Source organism: Apiospora kogelbergensis (genome assembly GCF_038363985.1).
Source record: "Apiospora kogelbergensis strain CBS 113332 chromosome Unknown utg000005l_segment0_segment0, whole genome shotgun sequence".
Taxonomy (NCBI): Eukaryota; Fungi; Ascomycota; class Sordariomycetes; order Amphisphaeriales; family Apiosporaceae; genus Apiospora; species Apiospora kogelbergensis.
The window spans coordinates 5,067,800-5,083,171 of NW_027117422.1; the positions used below are offsets into that span (position 1 = coordinate 5,067,800).

At 51.9% G+C, this 15,372-nt stretch overlaps 7 protein-coding genes across 7 annotated transcripts; 2 read left to right on the top strand and 5 right to left on the bottom strand.

Moving 5' to 3' along the window:
* Positions 1-2,956: 2,956 nt before the first annotated feature.
* PG998_008306 (uncharacterized protein) lies at positions 2,957-3,580 on the bottom strand (the record flags this gene model as incomplete). The annotated part of the gene is made up of 1 exon (XM_066875122.1): positions 2,957-3,580. One exon carries the CDS (start codon positions 3,578-3,580, stop codon positions 2,957-2,959), a length of 624 nt encoding a protein of 207 aa, XP_066731067.1.
* Positions 3,581-3,776: 196 nt separating this feature from the next.
* On the bottom strand, positions 3,777-4,694 carry PG998_008307 (uncharacterized protein; the record flags this gene model as incomplete). Its single annotated transcript, XM_066875123.1, has 2 exons — positions 3,777-4,065; positions 4,168-4,694. The coding sequence occupies 2 exons, from the start codon at positions 4,692-4,694 to the stop codon at positions 3,777-3,779; spliced, it is 816 nt and encodes a 271-aa protein (XP_066731068.1).
* Positions 4,695-7,523: 2,829 nt separating this feature from the next.
* Positions 7,524-8,182, bottom strand: PG998_008308 (uncharacterized protein; the record flags this gene model as incomplete). Its single annotated transcript, XM_066875124.1, has 3 exons — positions 7,524-7,817; positions 7,887-8,030; positions 8,081-8,182. 3 exons carry the CDS (start codon positions 8,180-8,182, stop codon positions 7,524-7,526), a joined length of 540 nt encoding a protein of 179 aa, XP_066731069.1.
* A 424-nt stretch (positions 8,183-8,606) lies between these two features.
* On the top strand, positions 8,607-9,342 carry PG998_008309 (uncharacterized protein; the record flags this gene model as incomplete). Its single annotated transcript, XM_066875125.1, has 2 exons — positions 8,607-8,877; positions 8,930-9,342. 2 exons carry the CDS (start codon positions 8,607-8,609, stop codon positions 9,340-9,342), a joined length of 684 nt encoding a protein of 227 aa, XP_066731070.1.
* An 858-nt stretch (positions 9,343-10,200) lies between these two features.
* Positions 10,201-11,192, bottom strand: PG998_008310 (uncharacterized protein; the record flags this gene model as incomplete). The annotated part of the gene is made up of 2 exons (XM_066875126.1): positions 10,201-10,659; positions 10,725-11,192. 2 exons carry the CDS (start codon positions 11,190-11,192, stop codon positions 10,201-10,203), a joined length of 927 nt encoding a protein of 308 aa, XP_066731071.1.
* A 2,048-nt stretch (positions 11,193-13,240) lies between these two features.
* PG998_008311 (uncharacterized protein) lies at positions 13,241-13,725 on the bottom strand (the record flags this gene model as incomplete). The annotated part of the gene is made up of 3 exons (XM_066875127.1): positions 13,241-13,410; positions 13,509-13,632; positions 13,702-13,725. The coding sequence occupies 3 exons, from the start codon at positions 13,723-13,725 to the stop codon at positions 13,241-13,243; spliced, it is 318 nt and encodes a 105-aa protein (XP_066731072.1).
* Positions 13,726-14,240: 515 nt separating this feature from the next.
* On the top strand, positions 14,241-14,852 carry PG998_008312 (uncharacterized protein; the record flags this gene model as incomplete). The annotated part of the gene is made up of 2 exons (XM_066875128.1): positions 14,241-14,352; positions 14,482-14,852. The coding sequence occupies 2 exons, from the start codon at positions 14,241-14,243 to the stop codon at positions 14,850-14,852; spliced, it is 483 nt and encodes a 160-aa protein (XP_066731073.1).
* Positions 14,853-15,372: the final 520 nt, after the last annotated feature.

Genomic DNA, 15,372 nt, shown 5'->3' on the forward strand with positions numbered 1-15,372 from the left:
AACTAGTCGAATAGATAGGGTATATAGGGTATATACTAGGTCACTTGGGTTGGGACAATCAAACGAAGCAAGGAAAAGGTCGGAGAAAACCAGAGACAGGCAGCTAGTTAGTCAGTCTCCAAGAGTCCCAAGCAAAGGCAAGCGAGGTCCCAGGAAAAGGAAAAGACAAGTGGGATGAAGTGGTTACGGTTGTAGGCGCAGGAAGGGTCCCTGGGGTTCGGAGGCACGGATGGCAGCTTGACATCAAATACCTGCCTGCTGCCCGTCCCTCCCAAGCAAATGCTCCCAGGTTGTGAGTAGGTGGGGGGTGGGCTGACGCTTGAGATTCAATGGTCGAGGAACCGACAGCTAAAACAAGCTGCAACGCGCTATTCGCCATACTTGGGTCTTGGTAGGGGCAGGGGGTGCGAGGGGGGAGGGGGAGAGGGCCTAAGCCGCCGAAGGGCTAAAGCTCCAGTCTCAAGATGCGTCTTCTTCTTCGTCTTCTTCTTCGTCTTCTTCTTAACGCCGTTCGGTTGGCAGCCGCCCTTCCTGCAGCAGCCGAAAGTACTAATGCGCATCTTGTACCTTTCTTAAGCTGTCCCCGCTGGCGAGTCGCGTCTTCGCGTGGTGCGTGGTGCGTGGGTTTCTTTTTCGCTGAGGCTTGTTCATTCCTGTCCTGAGTCCTGTCGCCTGGATTGCACTAAAGGCATGCGAGACAGTAACGGCCATCGCAGAGTCAGGCTTCTGCCGTTCCCACGTTTCTAATCCCGCGTTGAACGCCTCCTCCTCTTGTCGTGAAGCGACTAAATCTGAAATTTGGAGCAAATGCAAGGTAACCTTCTTTACATCATCTTGGGGGTACATGCGGCAATAGTCTGCTGGTTGGGCTGCCTCCGATAGAGAGAGAGAGCAAGACAGACTTTGTCCAGTCGCTGATTCGTAAGCCAAACCGGCCCCAGCTACCCGAACACCTACCCGACTGTTTGTAAACGAATACCCCAAAATATAACCAACGAATATATATATGTATACTTACAGTTGCATTCTCGGCGTGAGAAGCTGGCTATGATTAGCGCATCAGTGCCGTCAGTGATGAGAGAGCAGCCAATGATGATATCTGCCTCTTGATACGACTCTGGGCGATTCGCGTATCGTTGGAGATGCAACGTTGATGCAATCAATGCCTTTGCACTCCAGAACACCCAACGGATGCTCGGGTTATTTTCAGGTGCCCCGGCTTGCGAAAAGAAATCGGCCGTCCGTTACTTCTCCTAACCAACAACACCGAGCCCTGTATATTGCGTCACGATACATCTTCTCCCCTTTTGCACTGCCACACTTCCTTCTGTCTCTCCCTCTCCCATCGTGTAAAATATGTGCTCCGCGTGATGCCGGCCGGCATGGACGGGTAGAGACTCCTTTGGACTTAGTCATGCACTTTTGTAATAAGTCAAGTCAAAACTGGAGATCTACGCAGGTTGTTCGTCCTACAGCACGTCGGCAGCTTGGCGTCAAGTCCGAATTCCGCGTCTCAGGCAATCAATCTAGCACTGTCCTTGCTCCTTTGCCGTGAGGTAGCCAGGGTTCTTCTTACCCTGCAACAACTTACTGTGACTAACAAAAGATACTACCGCCTCCACTACTGCCATCAACAACTCCTGCCTCGTCGAGAAGGAGTTCCTGGGAGGGAGCCAGTCAAAAGTTGGGACATACCGGAGATTTTAATCATCTGAACATTCCCATCTCCTCCCATTCCTCCAGGTTGATCTTTCGTAGACCAGTAACAAATCCATATGCGATAATGATCTCGTCATCCACCAGATAGAAACTTGGGACGAAAACACATATCATCATCACGACTCGTAGGAACGGGGAAATAAGGAGGAGGGGGGCTCTCGCGTGATCTACAGCTACTGTACATAGCAGTGATATCACTTGCCTACCAACTAGCCAACCAGCCAACTTCATCACAAAAATGCCCGGCAATTGGATTACACACCAAAAATTGCTCACATATCGTTCGCCCAACATCCCAGTCCCTTGTTTTGGATTCGATATAAGGTTAAAGCTTGCCCCAGTCTCGTGTGACTACCCCCACCAGCCGGACTTGTTTGTGTGCAACCTCGACCGTATGCAGCTATGGACTTGTGTATCCCCGAGGGATGACGCCGAGAAAGCGCCCAGGTCCAGTTAGGTAGCCAGCCCTGCACTCCGTCCGTACGAGTCTTTCGCACAAGTGCCGGGTTTGTTTGCAATATATCAACTGGAGCTTCTGTTTCTTTTCTTCATCTGAGGAAGGGAAGACTCATTTTGATATGTCAAATGGCAGTAGAAACTCGTGCCATAGATGATTTGTCAGTCCTGCGCCTGGGGTTGTGGGCTCAGGACGGGTTCACCGCGCCCTTGCACGTTTCATAGTCGTCTCGAAATACACGAAATCTGAGCGTTGAAGCCTAACAGCCCTGGGCAGCATCACGAACCATTAAGCATCACAATGCAAATCGAAACGTGGCGGGAGGGGAGATGTCGGTCCATCGCATAGATGGAACTCAGCATTCCCCGTGTATACATCTCTTCACCGGCAGGCTCTTCAAAGACGGCTATTATAGTTTGTACGCCCCCGTAGATTCAGGGATCATTATGCTTTAGATTATTTGAGAGATCGTAGGCACAAGCATCGGTTTCTTGGTGCCTGCGAAATGCATCTGGTCTTCCATCTACCGTGGATGGCTATGTACAAAGAGATATTCCTGCCCGCAGTCGGGGCATACGCAACAGCGCCCAAACAGCAGCGGATCGCTAATTCTCTCATGATTCTTCACTAAATATTCAAACATTAAGAACGCCGAACCCGATGCTGTTGCGCATATCGACACCCAAAGGTCAGTAAGCCAAGTGGTATCAGCTAAAAGTCGAAAAAAGGTATAGAACAAGGTAAGTCAAGAAGGGGGTTTTGGAGGCAAATAAGGGCCCCTTAGATTTCTTCCGTAAATCTAGAGGCCGAGCCATGGGTCCGATTGGAGCCGTCTTGCGACGGGTGCGAGCGTCCAAGTGGATCTCGAGCCGGCGGCTCCAAGTTCGTGGGACTGAAGTTTCCCGGTTCCGTCTGCGCCTTCCGAGCAGGTCCCTCATGGAAGACGGGGACACCACTTTCGGGCCGCATAGGAGAACCCAAGGCCAATCTGGGCATACCGGGTCCACCATAGACACTCTGCGTTAGCGAGTCTCTATAGGATGACTGGTCGCTCATAACGGTGTTACGGCTGAAAGGCTCCGAGTACCCATCCCCGCCATAGTGCAGAACGGAGGGAAGTTTTCTGCCTGAAACTTTCTGGAACCCCTTTTCACCGCCCTCGGCAGAGGCATCTGTACGAGTGGAATATCGCTTTTGGCCACCTGTTAGGTTGGCCAGAGCAGCGGGAATGGCAAACGGAACGGACCGTCGTTGAGCCATTGAGCTATTGGCGGTTTGCGGGGGATCGGCAAAGGGGTTGTCTTTACCACCAGCAGTGCCGGCACCCGTGATCAACCCACGGGGGCCGTTGCCGCTGTCTCTCATTTTCAGAGCATTCTGGCGCTTCTTCCATCTCAGAAGCATGAGAGCAAGAACAAGCAAGAAAGCAACGCCGGCAACACCGCCGAGAACACTTCCAACAACCGTCCCAGGCAGCGTCGGCTGACCACCGGATGACCCCGAATCAGCACCATTCGATGGAGTCGCAGTCGCGGAAAGTGAAGGTGCAGATCCGGCAGTCGACTCATCGCCTCCGCCAAAGACACCAACGAAGCCACCGTCATCGCTGCTGGTTGGTGTCGAATGCGCGGCTGATGGCGATGCTGATGGCGATGGCGATGGCGACGGTGATGGCGACAATGATTCCGACGCACCGGTTGATGAGGCAATCGAAGCTGTTACATAATCGGAAGATTGAAGAGTCGTCGTAAACGAACCGTTGAATAAAACAGTACCAGACGAGTTGGGAAGGGTAGACGTGGTGAGATTTGCTTCCAGAATCGGTTTCAAAGTGACGGTGCCATTGCGAGAGATTGATGGTGTCGGCGACAACGTTGAAGAAATAAGAGCTGTGGTGAGTTAGATATGTGCGGGCGGGCCACAAGCTTGAGCGACGATATAATGGGTATGCACTCACGTTGTGTGGTTGGTGTGGTTGTAACATTGGTCACACCGGAAAAGATGGGAAGGCCCCAGACGAAGAGCCCGAAGGCAAAGGAGTGGACGAGATCTTGGCATAAGATTCAACAGTGGGAAACGAAGGTGACATGGAGAGCGACGCCGAAATGTCTAGCTCTGGCGACGGTGTTGGCGTCGTCGGGATGGGGGTGTGCAGCGAATCAGCTGCAGCATCGTCGGTGGTTGCAGCGACGGCTACCTTGTGGTCGGGAAGCGCCTGGAGCACGTTCGGAGGTGCAGACTTGGTTGGTGGGGGAGGGGGAGCAACAGTCGAGAGGCTGATGGTCGCACCACTTCCATCGATAATCTGCACGACGTCGACGGTTTGGACGATATGCACGACGGAAGAATCGTCGGCGGGATGGGCTTCCTTCTTCTCCAGATGTTGGTGCGATTGCTGGTGTTGATGTAGTCTCTTGTGGTGGGAACGAATGTGGTGGTGGTGCGAGTGTTCGTGTGAAGTAGAATGAGTGTCGCCCCGGGCCTGAAGGAGTGAAGACCCCGAGACTGATTCGGTCATCGCGCTCTGTGGCGGTGAAATATGGGAATACGAGACACCAGTGAATGAGTGTTCTGGATTTTCTAGCGGGTGCGCAGGCTGAGCTGGCTGACTCGCTGGGTCCTCCTTTGGAGTGTGTGTTTGGCTGAGTGATGCGCTAAGATGATGTCGATCGGACTTCGTGGGCTTCCATAATGGTATCAAACCTCGACTATTTTGATTGGGTTCCTCGGATCGTGATTCGAATTGACTTTCCCAGTCCTTCTCTGCTTCTTCTTGATCTTCTTCTCTTCCACATGCACATAGACACACGTCAGGTCCTCCTGTTGGGATTCGGGGGGTTAAAGAGCGGGCGCGCGGAGACTCTGTCACCACTTTGAACGAATGGACGGCGGACAACAACCAAAACGAAGGGAAGAAGAGGAAAAGAGCTTCGATAGCAACGATGCAGCTTGGGGCTCCGTCCTCTTTGATAATATGTGTGAGATTGATTCTGACTTACCCTACTGCTGCTACTCTCTACTGTAATTAAAATGAGCGAGGCTTTTCTCCACGACAGCGCCGGCCATGGGTCTGCGAAGGTGGGCATCGCAACCATCTTCCCAATTTCGCTTGAGATTTCAAACAGGGTATCGGCCTGCAGACTGGCCAATCACGGCCAACTCGCAGGCACACGGCCAAGACTTTGGCCCAAGAGAACAACATTAAACGGAGACAGAGACAGGCCCATTCCATTGGTCACTGAAAGCCAGGGAGTCTGAGCAAACAACCAAACTCACGCTATCCGGCGGTTGGTTTGGCCCAACTCAAAACAACCCTCATCCATGAACCCTTCGCTGCTGCTTATCTATTATGTACGTTCGGCCTTGATGAAGTGCGTGTGCCCACTTGTGCTATATATCATCGCCTCGATACTCCGTATTGGCCCACGGCATGAGTCCCGCTATGTACGACACAGCCTCAGCAGGACAGGCAGCGAGATGTCAGTACGTAGATTGATCAATGGTGGATGCGTATTTGTCGTACCGTGTTGTGGTGCGTACACGTACCGTACGTTTCGTGGTCAGTGGAGTACATAGGCCTGGTAGGTCTGCACGCCTTGTCACCACCTTGGCCTTGGAAGTGGACGTGAGGATAAAGATAATGGGCTCGTACATGGACGGGATCGTAACATAGCTCCAGGACTGGGGGCCCTAGGGGGCCCTAGTAGGGTAACACCAATCGGTGGATTACTTTCCAGGAGCAGGGGAACAAACGAAAACAGAAGACGCATGCTGATTTCGTTGCCAGGTACGGAATACGGAGTAGTGCAATTTGGTTCGACGCCAGTTTCTCTAGTCGATGGCTGTTGCGCCCGCGGTTCGTATCATATTTAGAACAGCATGCATTTCTCCTCGTGTTTGGCCCACGCCAATGCAGGAACACTGTTGCAGGTGCGTCCACCTGCGTTTGTCTTGGTTAACACAGAGTTATAATGAATTCTGCATGTCAACACTACATATATCGTGAATCGTGGACACTCGGTACATAATGTAGAACTGAACACTCCACTGTCGTCACCCAAAACCTCGCGTGGTTCGTCTGCGAGCGGCAATGCCCTGCGATTATTGATCTCGATTTAGAATGAGATCGTTGGTCCTCATTTCCAATCAAAAATGCCGGCCTTCGAATAGACTTCCTTTCAGGGGGATTGATCGCCAATTCCTTCAGTACGTCATGATCGGCATGCGAATAGGATCGTGTGTAACGGCTCTCAAAGTCGTCACCAGACCAGATATATTACACGCATGGTGCGCTGATGCCATCTTGGAAATTGAGGGAGAGTTGCCAAGAGGGGAGACGGGCCCCCAAGGCCCCAAGGCCCCATAAGCCCGCCCGCCTCGATTCTAGGGGCTTTCGGTTTTCCTTTCAAGCAGCCGCCGGGCCCCATCCCATTTGGGGGGCCGGGGGCTAAATTTGTACGGCCCTGCTCAACGGCAGCCAGTCCTTCCTTGAAGCAAGCGGCCCATGTCATCTGTCATCTTCCTATTTCGAGCGACAACAGCTGATTGAGCAAGAAACAATCTACCTTACCACCGTGCTCACGCAAATCGACTCGGGCAACTAAATCATTGGCCAGTCTGACACACAACTGTAACTCGGCAATCATTCTATTTATGTGCACTGGATGAATGTCTAACTCAGGATGGGCTACGCGGCCCCCGTCGCGCTGTATTGGTGAATTCGAAGAGCAGCCAACGCCAAGCCTACATCCTATTGGGGACGGTAGACGAGGTCAGCTATGCGGTAGCCGCCCTGCTACATCTTATCGCTCGGGTGTCTATTATTATTATTATTGATGTTCGGCCCTCCAGAATCCCAATCCACAGCTGGCCCGCAAGCCACGAGGTGTCTACATACCTCCGTACCAGCATTTGAAATCAATCATCTAGCCCTATGGCTGATGGCTATCTAAGCTTAGATAGCCAAACCCACGTTTTGTAACCGCTTACAGTGGCTATCGTTCAAGAAGCCAGCCGAGACTGAGACTGCAAGGGCTGGTCAATCCGGCATGTAGGTAGGCCACCCACATAGCCCCGACTCTTACAGCTAGGTAGGTACACTGATGAAGAGGTTACACTTGCCCATGAACAGCTCTACCAGCCGAAGGTAGATACATCAAATCATGCAGAGACTGGTGTTTCCCATTCAGGGAAAACTATTCTTGTGGCACGCCTCAACAGGGTATCTTGATTGGTTGGTGAAGATAAGTAGAATATGGCACTCCTTTTGTGCCGCCATATTTGGGATTTCGAGAAGAACAACGCCGTTACGCCTCCCATGCAGAGTCAACAACAAGAACAGCAGCTTTTAAGCAAATGAAACACGCTTCTTCTTCGCTTTGACCGCGTTGCCGCCTGTCAACATGGCATCATCATCTTCGCCCTCGGTGTAGATGAATGCGGGCTTGCCAGCTCGCTTCCTCTTCTTGCGCAGCGAGTCCTTGGTTTCGTCCAGCACAGCCTGCTTCTCTCCTTCCTTCTTCTCGGACTCTACCCGCCTGGCTTCGCGGATTTCTTCCATCTGGCGAGCCCTGATCATCTTCGACTCAATTTCGCCCTCCTTGTCAGCTTGCACCATGGCAAGGATCGTGTTCATGCTCTCCTGCAAGTGCTGTCGTTAGCGATCGTTTTCGCGGGGAACGCAATGGGTGGCGTGGATGGATGGGCTTACTCGGTCATCGACAAACACCTTGCCCTTCTTCTTGCCCTTCGGCTTCTCCACTCCCACCGGCGTGATCATGTTCAGTTTGGGAATGTCCAGCTCCTTTTCCGAGTAGGTCTTCTTCCTTCTCTTCTTCAAAATGGCGGCGATTGCCTTGGAGTTGGACGGTTTCGACGATGGCGGGGGCCCTTTTTGTTCTTGACTATTCCATCCATCGGCCCAGCCCTCTGTGCCTTGCTGCCGCTGATGCCAGAGCCATTGGCGGCATGCTTGTTCTTGATGGTTTTCGTCCGTGAAGGCGGCATGGTGGGTGGTGCGATATGATCTCGAGACTTGATGCTCGTTGATTGACGATGACGGGCGCAATGCAATCCAACAAAGGCGTTGGGAAAATTATTCTAACCGGTCGTTATCGGCCGTTTGTACGATAAGACTTTTTCTTTTCTTTTTTTAGCGGGGCATGACCTGAGCTTCTCCCAATTATTATGGCGCGCAGGGGGTTTTGCGACTGCTGGTTAGCGGCTGCTTCATGCATGCTTGCTTGTCGAACTTTGGCGGGGAATGGGAATTGACTAATAGCCAACTGAAATCGCACCCAGGAAATTTGAGCTCACAAGCGTCATAACCCCCATCCGTCTATACCACCCATCCATTCCTTGATGTACTCAGCTCGGAACATCTAACGAATCATACTAGCTGTATTACTGTTGTAACTCAAACATCTCAACCATGGGATCCGAAGTAAAGCCCCGCTGGGCGGCAATGGCCCGCGATACCAACGAGACCAAGATCCAGCTGGCCCTCAATCTCGATGGTGGGGAGTTCCCCCCTGAGACAGACTCTCGCCTGACGTCTGCCGTCGAGGGTCATGCGAGCCAGGCAAGCAAGTCGCAAACCATCAGTGTCAGCACTGGCATTGGCTTCTTAGACCACATGCTTCACGCCCTTGCCAAGCATGCTGGCTGGAGTTTAGCGCTGGCCTGCAAAGGCGACCTTCACAGTGTGTTGCCCCCGTGCCCCTGTCTTGTTCCATTCTGACCATTTAAAAAAAGTCGACGACCACCACACGGCCGAAGATGTCTGCATAGCCCTGGGCTACGCCTTCGCGGAAGCGCTGGGCTCCGCCACGGGCCTCGCGCGGTTCGGGTCTGCCTACGCGCCCCTGGACGAGGCGCTCAGCCGCGCCGTGGTCGACCTGTCGAACCGCCCCTACAGCGTCATCGAGCTAGGCCTCAAGCGCGAGCGCATCGGCGACCTCAGCTGCGAGATGATCCCCCACTGCCTGCAGTCCTTTGCCCAGGGCGCCCGCATCACGCTGCACGTCGACTGCCTCCGTGGCTTCAACGACCACCACCGCGCCGAGAGCGCCTTCAAGGCCCTGGCCATCGCCGTCCGCATGGCCACCAGCAGGGTCGCGGGAAAGGAGGGCGAGGTACCGAGCACCAAGGGGACCTTGAGCGCCTAGAGGAATGGTTGGCTTTCGAGACGAAGGTATTGATACACGACGGGACGAATGGAAATCGGGCAAAACTAGACAATGTACCAGTAAAGTTCAAACACTGGATTATTGTTATTCGACAGACAATGTTTCGTAGTCCGAATAATGTATCCTCAGTAGAAATTATAACAATGGTTAGAAAAGCGATAGGCGATACTAGATAGTTGGATGTACCTTTTGTAGAGACGCATAAGCAATGAACATGTAAGATTGCTCATGCGCACGATCACAGATAACTTAGACCGAACAAGGACACAGCTAAAGCCCAAAGTCCAATCACTAAGTGCTTGGGATATATGCGAATCCATTGCACCTAATAGTTTCAGGGTGTTGGCACCTTGGGGAACGGAGACTAAGCGGCATTGGTTTCAATTGAGGCTGTTGAGTGACACATGGATATACTTGATGCCTGGTGTAGTATCTCAAGTTGAGTATACCCCCATATGACGGGCCTGGGGAATAATTTATATTAGGAGCTCACCATGCTGCATGTACGGGTGGATACACAGGTATAGCTAGAAAAAAATTACACGAGTATGTGTGTGTGTGAGCCAGAATTGTACATCGCAAATGCACTATATCATGAAATATAATTCCAATGGGAAATGTAGAGTCATTAGTTATTAAGTGCTAGGTGATACAGCTTATATATACAAAAGATGATTTTTTGGTTTCGGACGTCTATGATACCATCAACAACCCTCATCCAACATATCGTCCTCTCACTATATTGGGTTGGGTGTCATTTCCCTTTTTCTCCAATTCGGCCGTTTCTCATTCTCATTCATTCAATTTGAAGTTCGGTGTTTCAGGTCGAGCAATCGCTTAGCGAGCATAGCCAGTGCTGAAGTTGCTGTTGTGTTGAGGCGTGCCATACTGAGGGCTGGTGTGAGGGTTGAGGTGAGAGTTGTTGCCACCCGTCACACCTGTCTCGGGGTACGCAGTGTGACCCTCGTGCTCGACACCACTGTAGCCGGCTTCTCCGTGCTTTGGGTAACCAGCTTCTCCGTGCTTGGGGTAGCCGGTGCCCGCGGGCTCGTGGCCAATAGCGGTCGCATCGGTGTTGTAGCTCTGGCGGACCTGGTTGGGTGTGGTGTGCGTAGGCAGAGCGTTGGGATCTTCATGAGTCGCAGCGGTGTTCTTGCGCTTGAACATACCCATGAACTTGCCGCGGCGACCGTAACCAGAGGTGTAGTTGTTAGCCGGACTGGGACCGAAGCGGGCCTCCTTGCGGCGGTGGCGGACTAGCATGACCTCGACCAGGATGGACAAGATGAAGAAGATCTGGGAGTATTGGTTAGCAAAACAATACTTTAATAGACGATGATTACAGGTTCAGCAAAACTTACAATCGCAACAATAGCGACAGCTAGGCAGGCAGTCTGCATTCGGCAGGCGGTCCCGAAGGTGGGCAGACTGGTGAAGCCATCCTTTTGGCTGTTGGGGTAGTTGCCGGAAGCGCCCTGGCCGAAAACGGTGTTCGGCGCACCGCTGCACTTGCTGGCCCCATGGCGGTTGGCGACAGCGACATAGATGAAAGCCCCGAGGAAGGCGAGATCAAGCAGAATGGCGATAGACGAAGTTACGGGGTGTCCGGCGAGGCAGCACAGGAGCAGGAGGCCGAAAAGTGTGTATAGCACACCAGCGCCCGAGATACCCTCAACGGCGCGAACCCATGTCGGGATGGCGATGTTGTGGTTGTGGAGAGCGGCCAGGAAGTAACTGAACAGCGACAGGATCAGGGCCGTGCAGCAGAATTGGATGCCGCGAATAAACCACTGCAATGATTTAAGAGCGATTCCGCTTTTAGCTCCCATGGTGATGACTTCAGCACGTATAGTGTGTCGGCTGTCTGTGTGTTGGTGGTCTAGGCGATGGGGTTGTTGGACAAAGTATAGATAAATCTTGAGACAGGAATGATGTATAGCATCGCGGGGGAAATGGGAAGCATTAATAGATGCGAAAGCAATCGGCCAACAACGATCCCTTCCAAGTTTGCGGTCGCGAGACAAGTGATGAGTGAGGCTTGACGTAGGGTTAGTGTGCTTCTAAGCTTTCCAAGCCTTACAGACAAACCCTGTTAGTCTTTCTAAGTGGAGGGTTATGAAGAGGCAATGACGAATACTGCGAGGTGTGATAGGCTGTGATGTCTAGCCAACCTGGGATTCCTGGTGCTGCCCAGCCCTTACGCCATGAGGGAGAGCAGTTTGAGGTAGCCGGCTACCAGCTAGCCAGTCCCCCCTTCCAGTCCCCTTCTCCCCCATCCTGTGATCGATGATGAACACCTGCCCCGCCACCCATTGACGTATGCGCTCTCCACCGGTTTCAACGATCGCCCTAGCCGCCAAGCAAAGGCACGCGAAGGGTCTTTCTGCAGCCGGCATTGGCTTCTGCTTCAGGCTTCAGACTTCTGGGCATTGGACGACTTGGACGGCTGAGGCGGATCACCCGCAGCCCGCAGCCCGCAACCCGCGACCCCCAATCCGCAACCCAATCGCTCTCCCAAACTCCTGCACAAATGGGACAAATGCCGATGGTGGTGCATCAGCAAAGTGCCGCATGCAGCTGTGGAATCTGCATGTGTGCATACTCAGCCACATAGGCCACATCAGCCACTCATCTCACCCATACATTGGGCATTGGGGGCTGTGAACAATATATTCTGGCTGCCGAACACAGGATCGGGTTGTGTAGGAATGCAATTCAAACGGCTTCTCGAACCCGTTTTCACTCAGCTCTAACTGCCGTTACACCCGCACTCGCCCACTGAAAGGTCAGATCTGGCATGTTTGCCTCTCCGCCCCTTCCGCACCCGGATCTACAGCTATTGCCGCTTAGAATAGTTACGTGGGTAAAATCTAACCTGCCTCGAAGACGATCGGGCTTGTCGTTGAAACTAATGCCTACTAACACTGGAACAATGTAGCGCAAGCAACTACTGAAATATGCCGCAAGAACTATTCTATGCAGAGTGAACGGAGACTTACATCATGGGTAGAAAAGTGTCATTGACGATGCACTAAGAACTGACCCTAATAAAAGTCAACAACAAAAGCCGCATCGGCGTCAGTCTAGATCGAACCGACATTTTGGTACCTGACAATTCCTGACTGCTACTACTATAGCTGTGGCTAAGCTAGACTACGCAACGGTTTTTATCATCTACATGTCACGATATGATCAAGCCGAATGGGATACAGCTATCATGTCATTATGTCATCTCTCAGATCTCTCGTCATAGTTTTACTGAACACATGGGACACATCAACCATCAACCCATGGATTCGGGACATCGTGCCGCGTCTCACATGCTCCTTGTCGTAGAGAAGAATGAACAACTAAGAGGTTGCTCGGAATCTATTGGGCGTGGCATGTTAAGAATAGTGGTAACTCAAAGTATCCTGGCTATCTGACCGAGGTCCCAAATGTGACATACATAACTGCCTCCACGGCCACCCTTCCTACTTCGACTCTGCTTCCCTTGAGTTTACGTAATAATATGCTAGACTGGGCGGGTGCTGAATAGGGGCAGATAAGCTTCACATGGTATTATACAAGTCAAAAGGTGTCGCGTCATGGACTTCACCCCAATTTATACCTTGGATGAGTGGCAGACTGGCCAGGCTACCTCTCCATCGTTCAGCCCAACTGAAACAACAATATGTGCAAGTAACCTAGCAGATACGACATTTCATTTGTGCTTACTTTACCGCAGAACTTGCAGGAAACTGTAGATCGTGAAGCCATCAACGTACCACTAGCCTGTTCCCAGTAGGTCAATGTCCTGGGCTCAAAAGGGCGTTCCTTTAACGCCGAACACCGTTTGAAAATTCCAACGTAGGCCGGCCTCCCTCACAGCAGACTCTCATCTTCTGGCCTTAGATACAGCCTTGGATGCTTTCTCCTTATCGATGGATTTCTTGATGATATGATGCAAATCCTCATTCCGCCGCGTGAGAAGCAGCACATCATCCGTTGTGATGGTGGAGCGTCCCGCATGACGGCTGAAGCTCTCCAGGTCCTGGGCCACGGTCTCTAAGAAAAGGTCAGTCTATATCTAAAGTACGCGCGTGATTGTGAGTGCGTAGGTAATCAAGGAGTGTTCGAGGGCAAATGCGGAAGATATGGCATACGAGTTTGCGTCCAGACCAGATCCATCAAGGCGCCGATAAACTGAGGAGTAACATTTCGGTTTCTGCGCAAAGATTCCTCATCTGCTATCTTGCCTACAGCGAACCACAGGGCCTGCTTGAGACGCTGTAGAAAGATTGGTTAGCAAGGGAATTTGACTAAACACCAATGGCAACTTCTGCGCCCTCCACGAACCTCCTCTTGATTTTCGTCAGCCATGGCTAGGACCACAGTGCATCTGTGTACCTGGAAGGGGTAGGTAAACAGGTGGATTGGCAATGCTGTATATGTCACGAGCTCTATATTGTTGGTGTGTCGCGTTATGGCATTCGGCATTTCCTTACATAAGACGAGGTACCCGTCGGCCTGCGCTGCGTGGAGTGGGGGCATTTACAGGGCCCCTACTCGGGGGGTCGCAATTGACTTAACGCGCAGAAAACGCGGACGCTCCGGCAGTCGTTGTCGATTCGCACCTGCTGTCTGTCTCCATGCGCCATAAAAGTTTGTGTTTGTTCTGGCCCCCCGTTGAATCGAAGCTTGACTATCAAGTTGGCGTGGCTACAATAAACTCTCTTGAAGTATTTTCATTACTTTTGCAGACTTCTATCCAGGCATCTCCTATCCGTTATTAATTTTTATTCTTCCGTATATATTCCACAAACACCGCGCAACTATCTCTCTTCGCCGTTCACGCAAACCTACATCAGTCCAGACTCTACATAACCGAAATCGTCATGGCCGAACTCCAAGAGCTCATCGCCCACCTCGGCGACTCGGTGCAGAAGCTTGTCGGTGTCTTTGCGGTAGCCGGCGAGCGATTGGTTACCAACTCAAAAGCTTCGTTTGGTAAGTGAAACAGCCCCTTAAAGCGACTCGTACGCCTTCTGCCCGCCTACTGCATTGCCATGGGGTACCACGCGCTGCTTTGGATATTATGGGACAGTCTCTTGTGCTAACACGTACTTTTCAATGCAGATGGCATGGATACAATCATGTGGCTTCGAGTCGTCGTTATCGTTTGTGGCTATCTCCTTATCCGGCCCTACCTGATGCAGCTCGGTGCCAAGGCCCAGGAGAAGCAGTTTGGCAAGGGCATCGAGGATACCGACAACCAGGGCAAGATCAGTCCGAACGAGCTCCGAGGCGTCAAGGAGGAGATACCCGACAACAGCGACGACGAAAATGAGGCCACGACTGCCCAGGCATCCGCCACGGAGTGGGGCAAGAAGGCCCGCAAGCGACAGCGAACCATGCTGAAGAAGATGATCGATGCCGAAGAGAAGAGACTGCAGGATCTCCAGGACGATGAGGAGGACAAGGATATTGAGCAGTACCTTATTGGCTGATCACAGCTACGACTCCAGACGATGCCTGTCGATATCCTCCCAAGGTGAGCTATGCAGCCGCAAAGAAATAAAAATATACAAATACAGTCAACATATGCGCAGGTGGTGCTATATTGCTAGTCTCTTGAGGATGTGTATATATGATCTAGGTGTTTGTTTTCACTGATTTGCTATACTATACGTGTTGAATTCGTGGCTTGTAGTCTGGGCGCACGCATACTAACAGAAGTGGCATACTGCTTACTCGCCGGGAGAACGTTGGCCAAATTACTAGGGGCTATGTCAGCAAAACAGCAAATCAGGCATTGTTGCACATGAGGTCCACTGATACTGCTACCTATTTGGATTCACAATATCGTCATGCATAGGTAGGCACGTGGACGATATCTGGCGATACTGACTCTGCTGCCGCCGTCCTCGACGGACTTTACGTACTAACCTCACGCAACCATCCAGGTAAAACGCCTTTACCAATGTTTGACCTCCACATGCCTTGGCACATGGCTTGACTGTTGTCAGC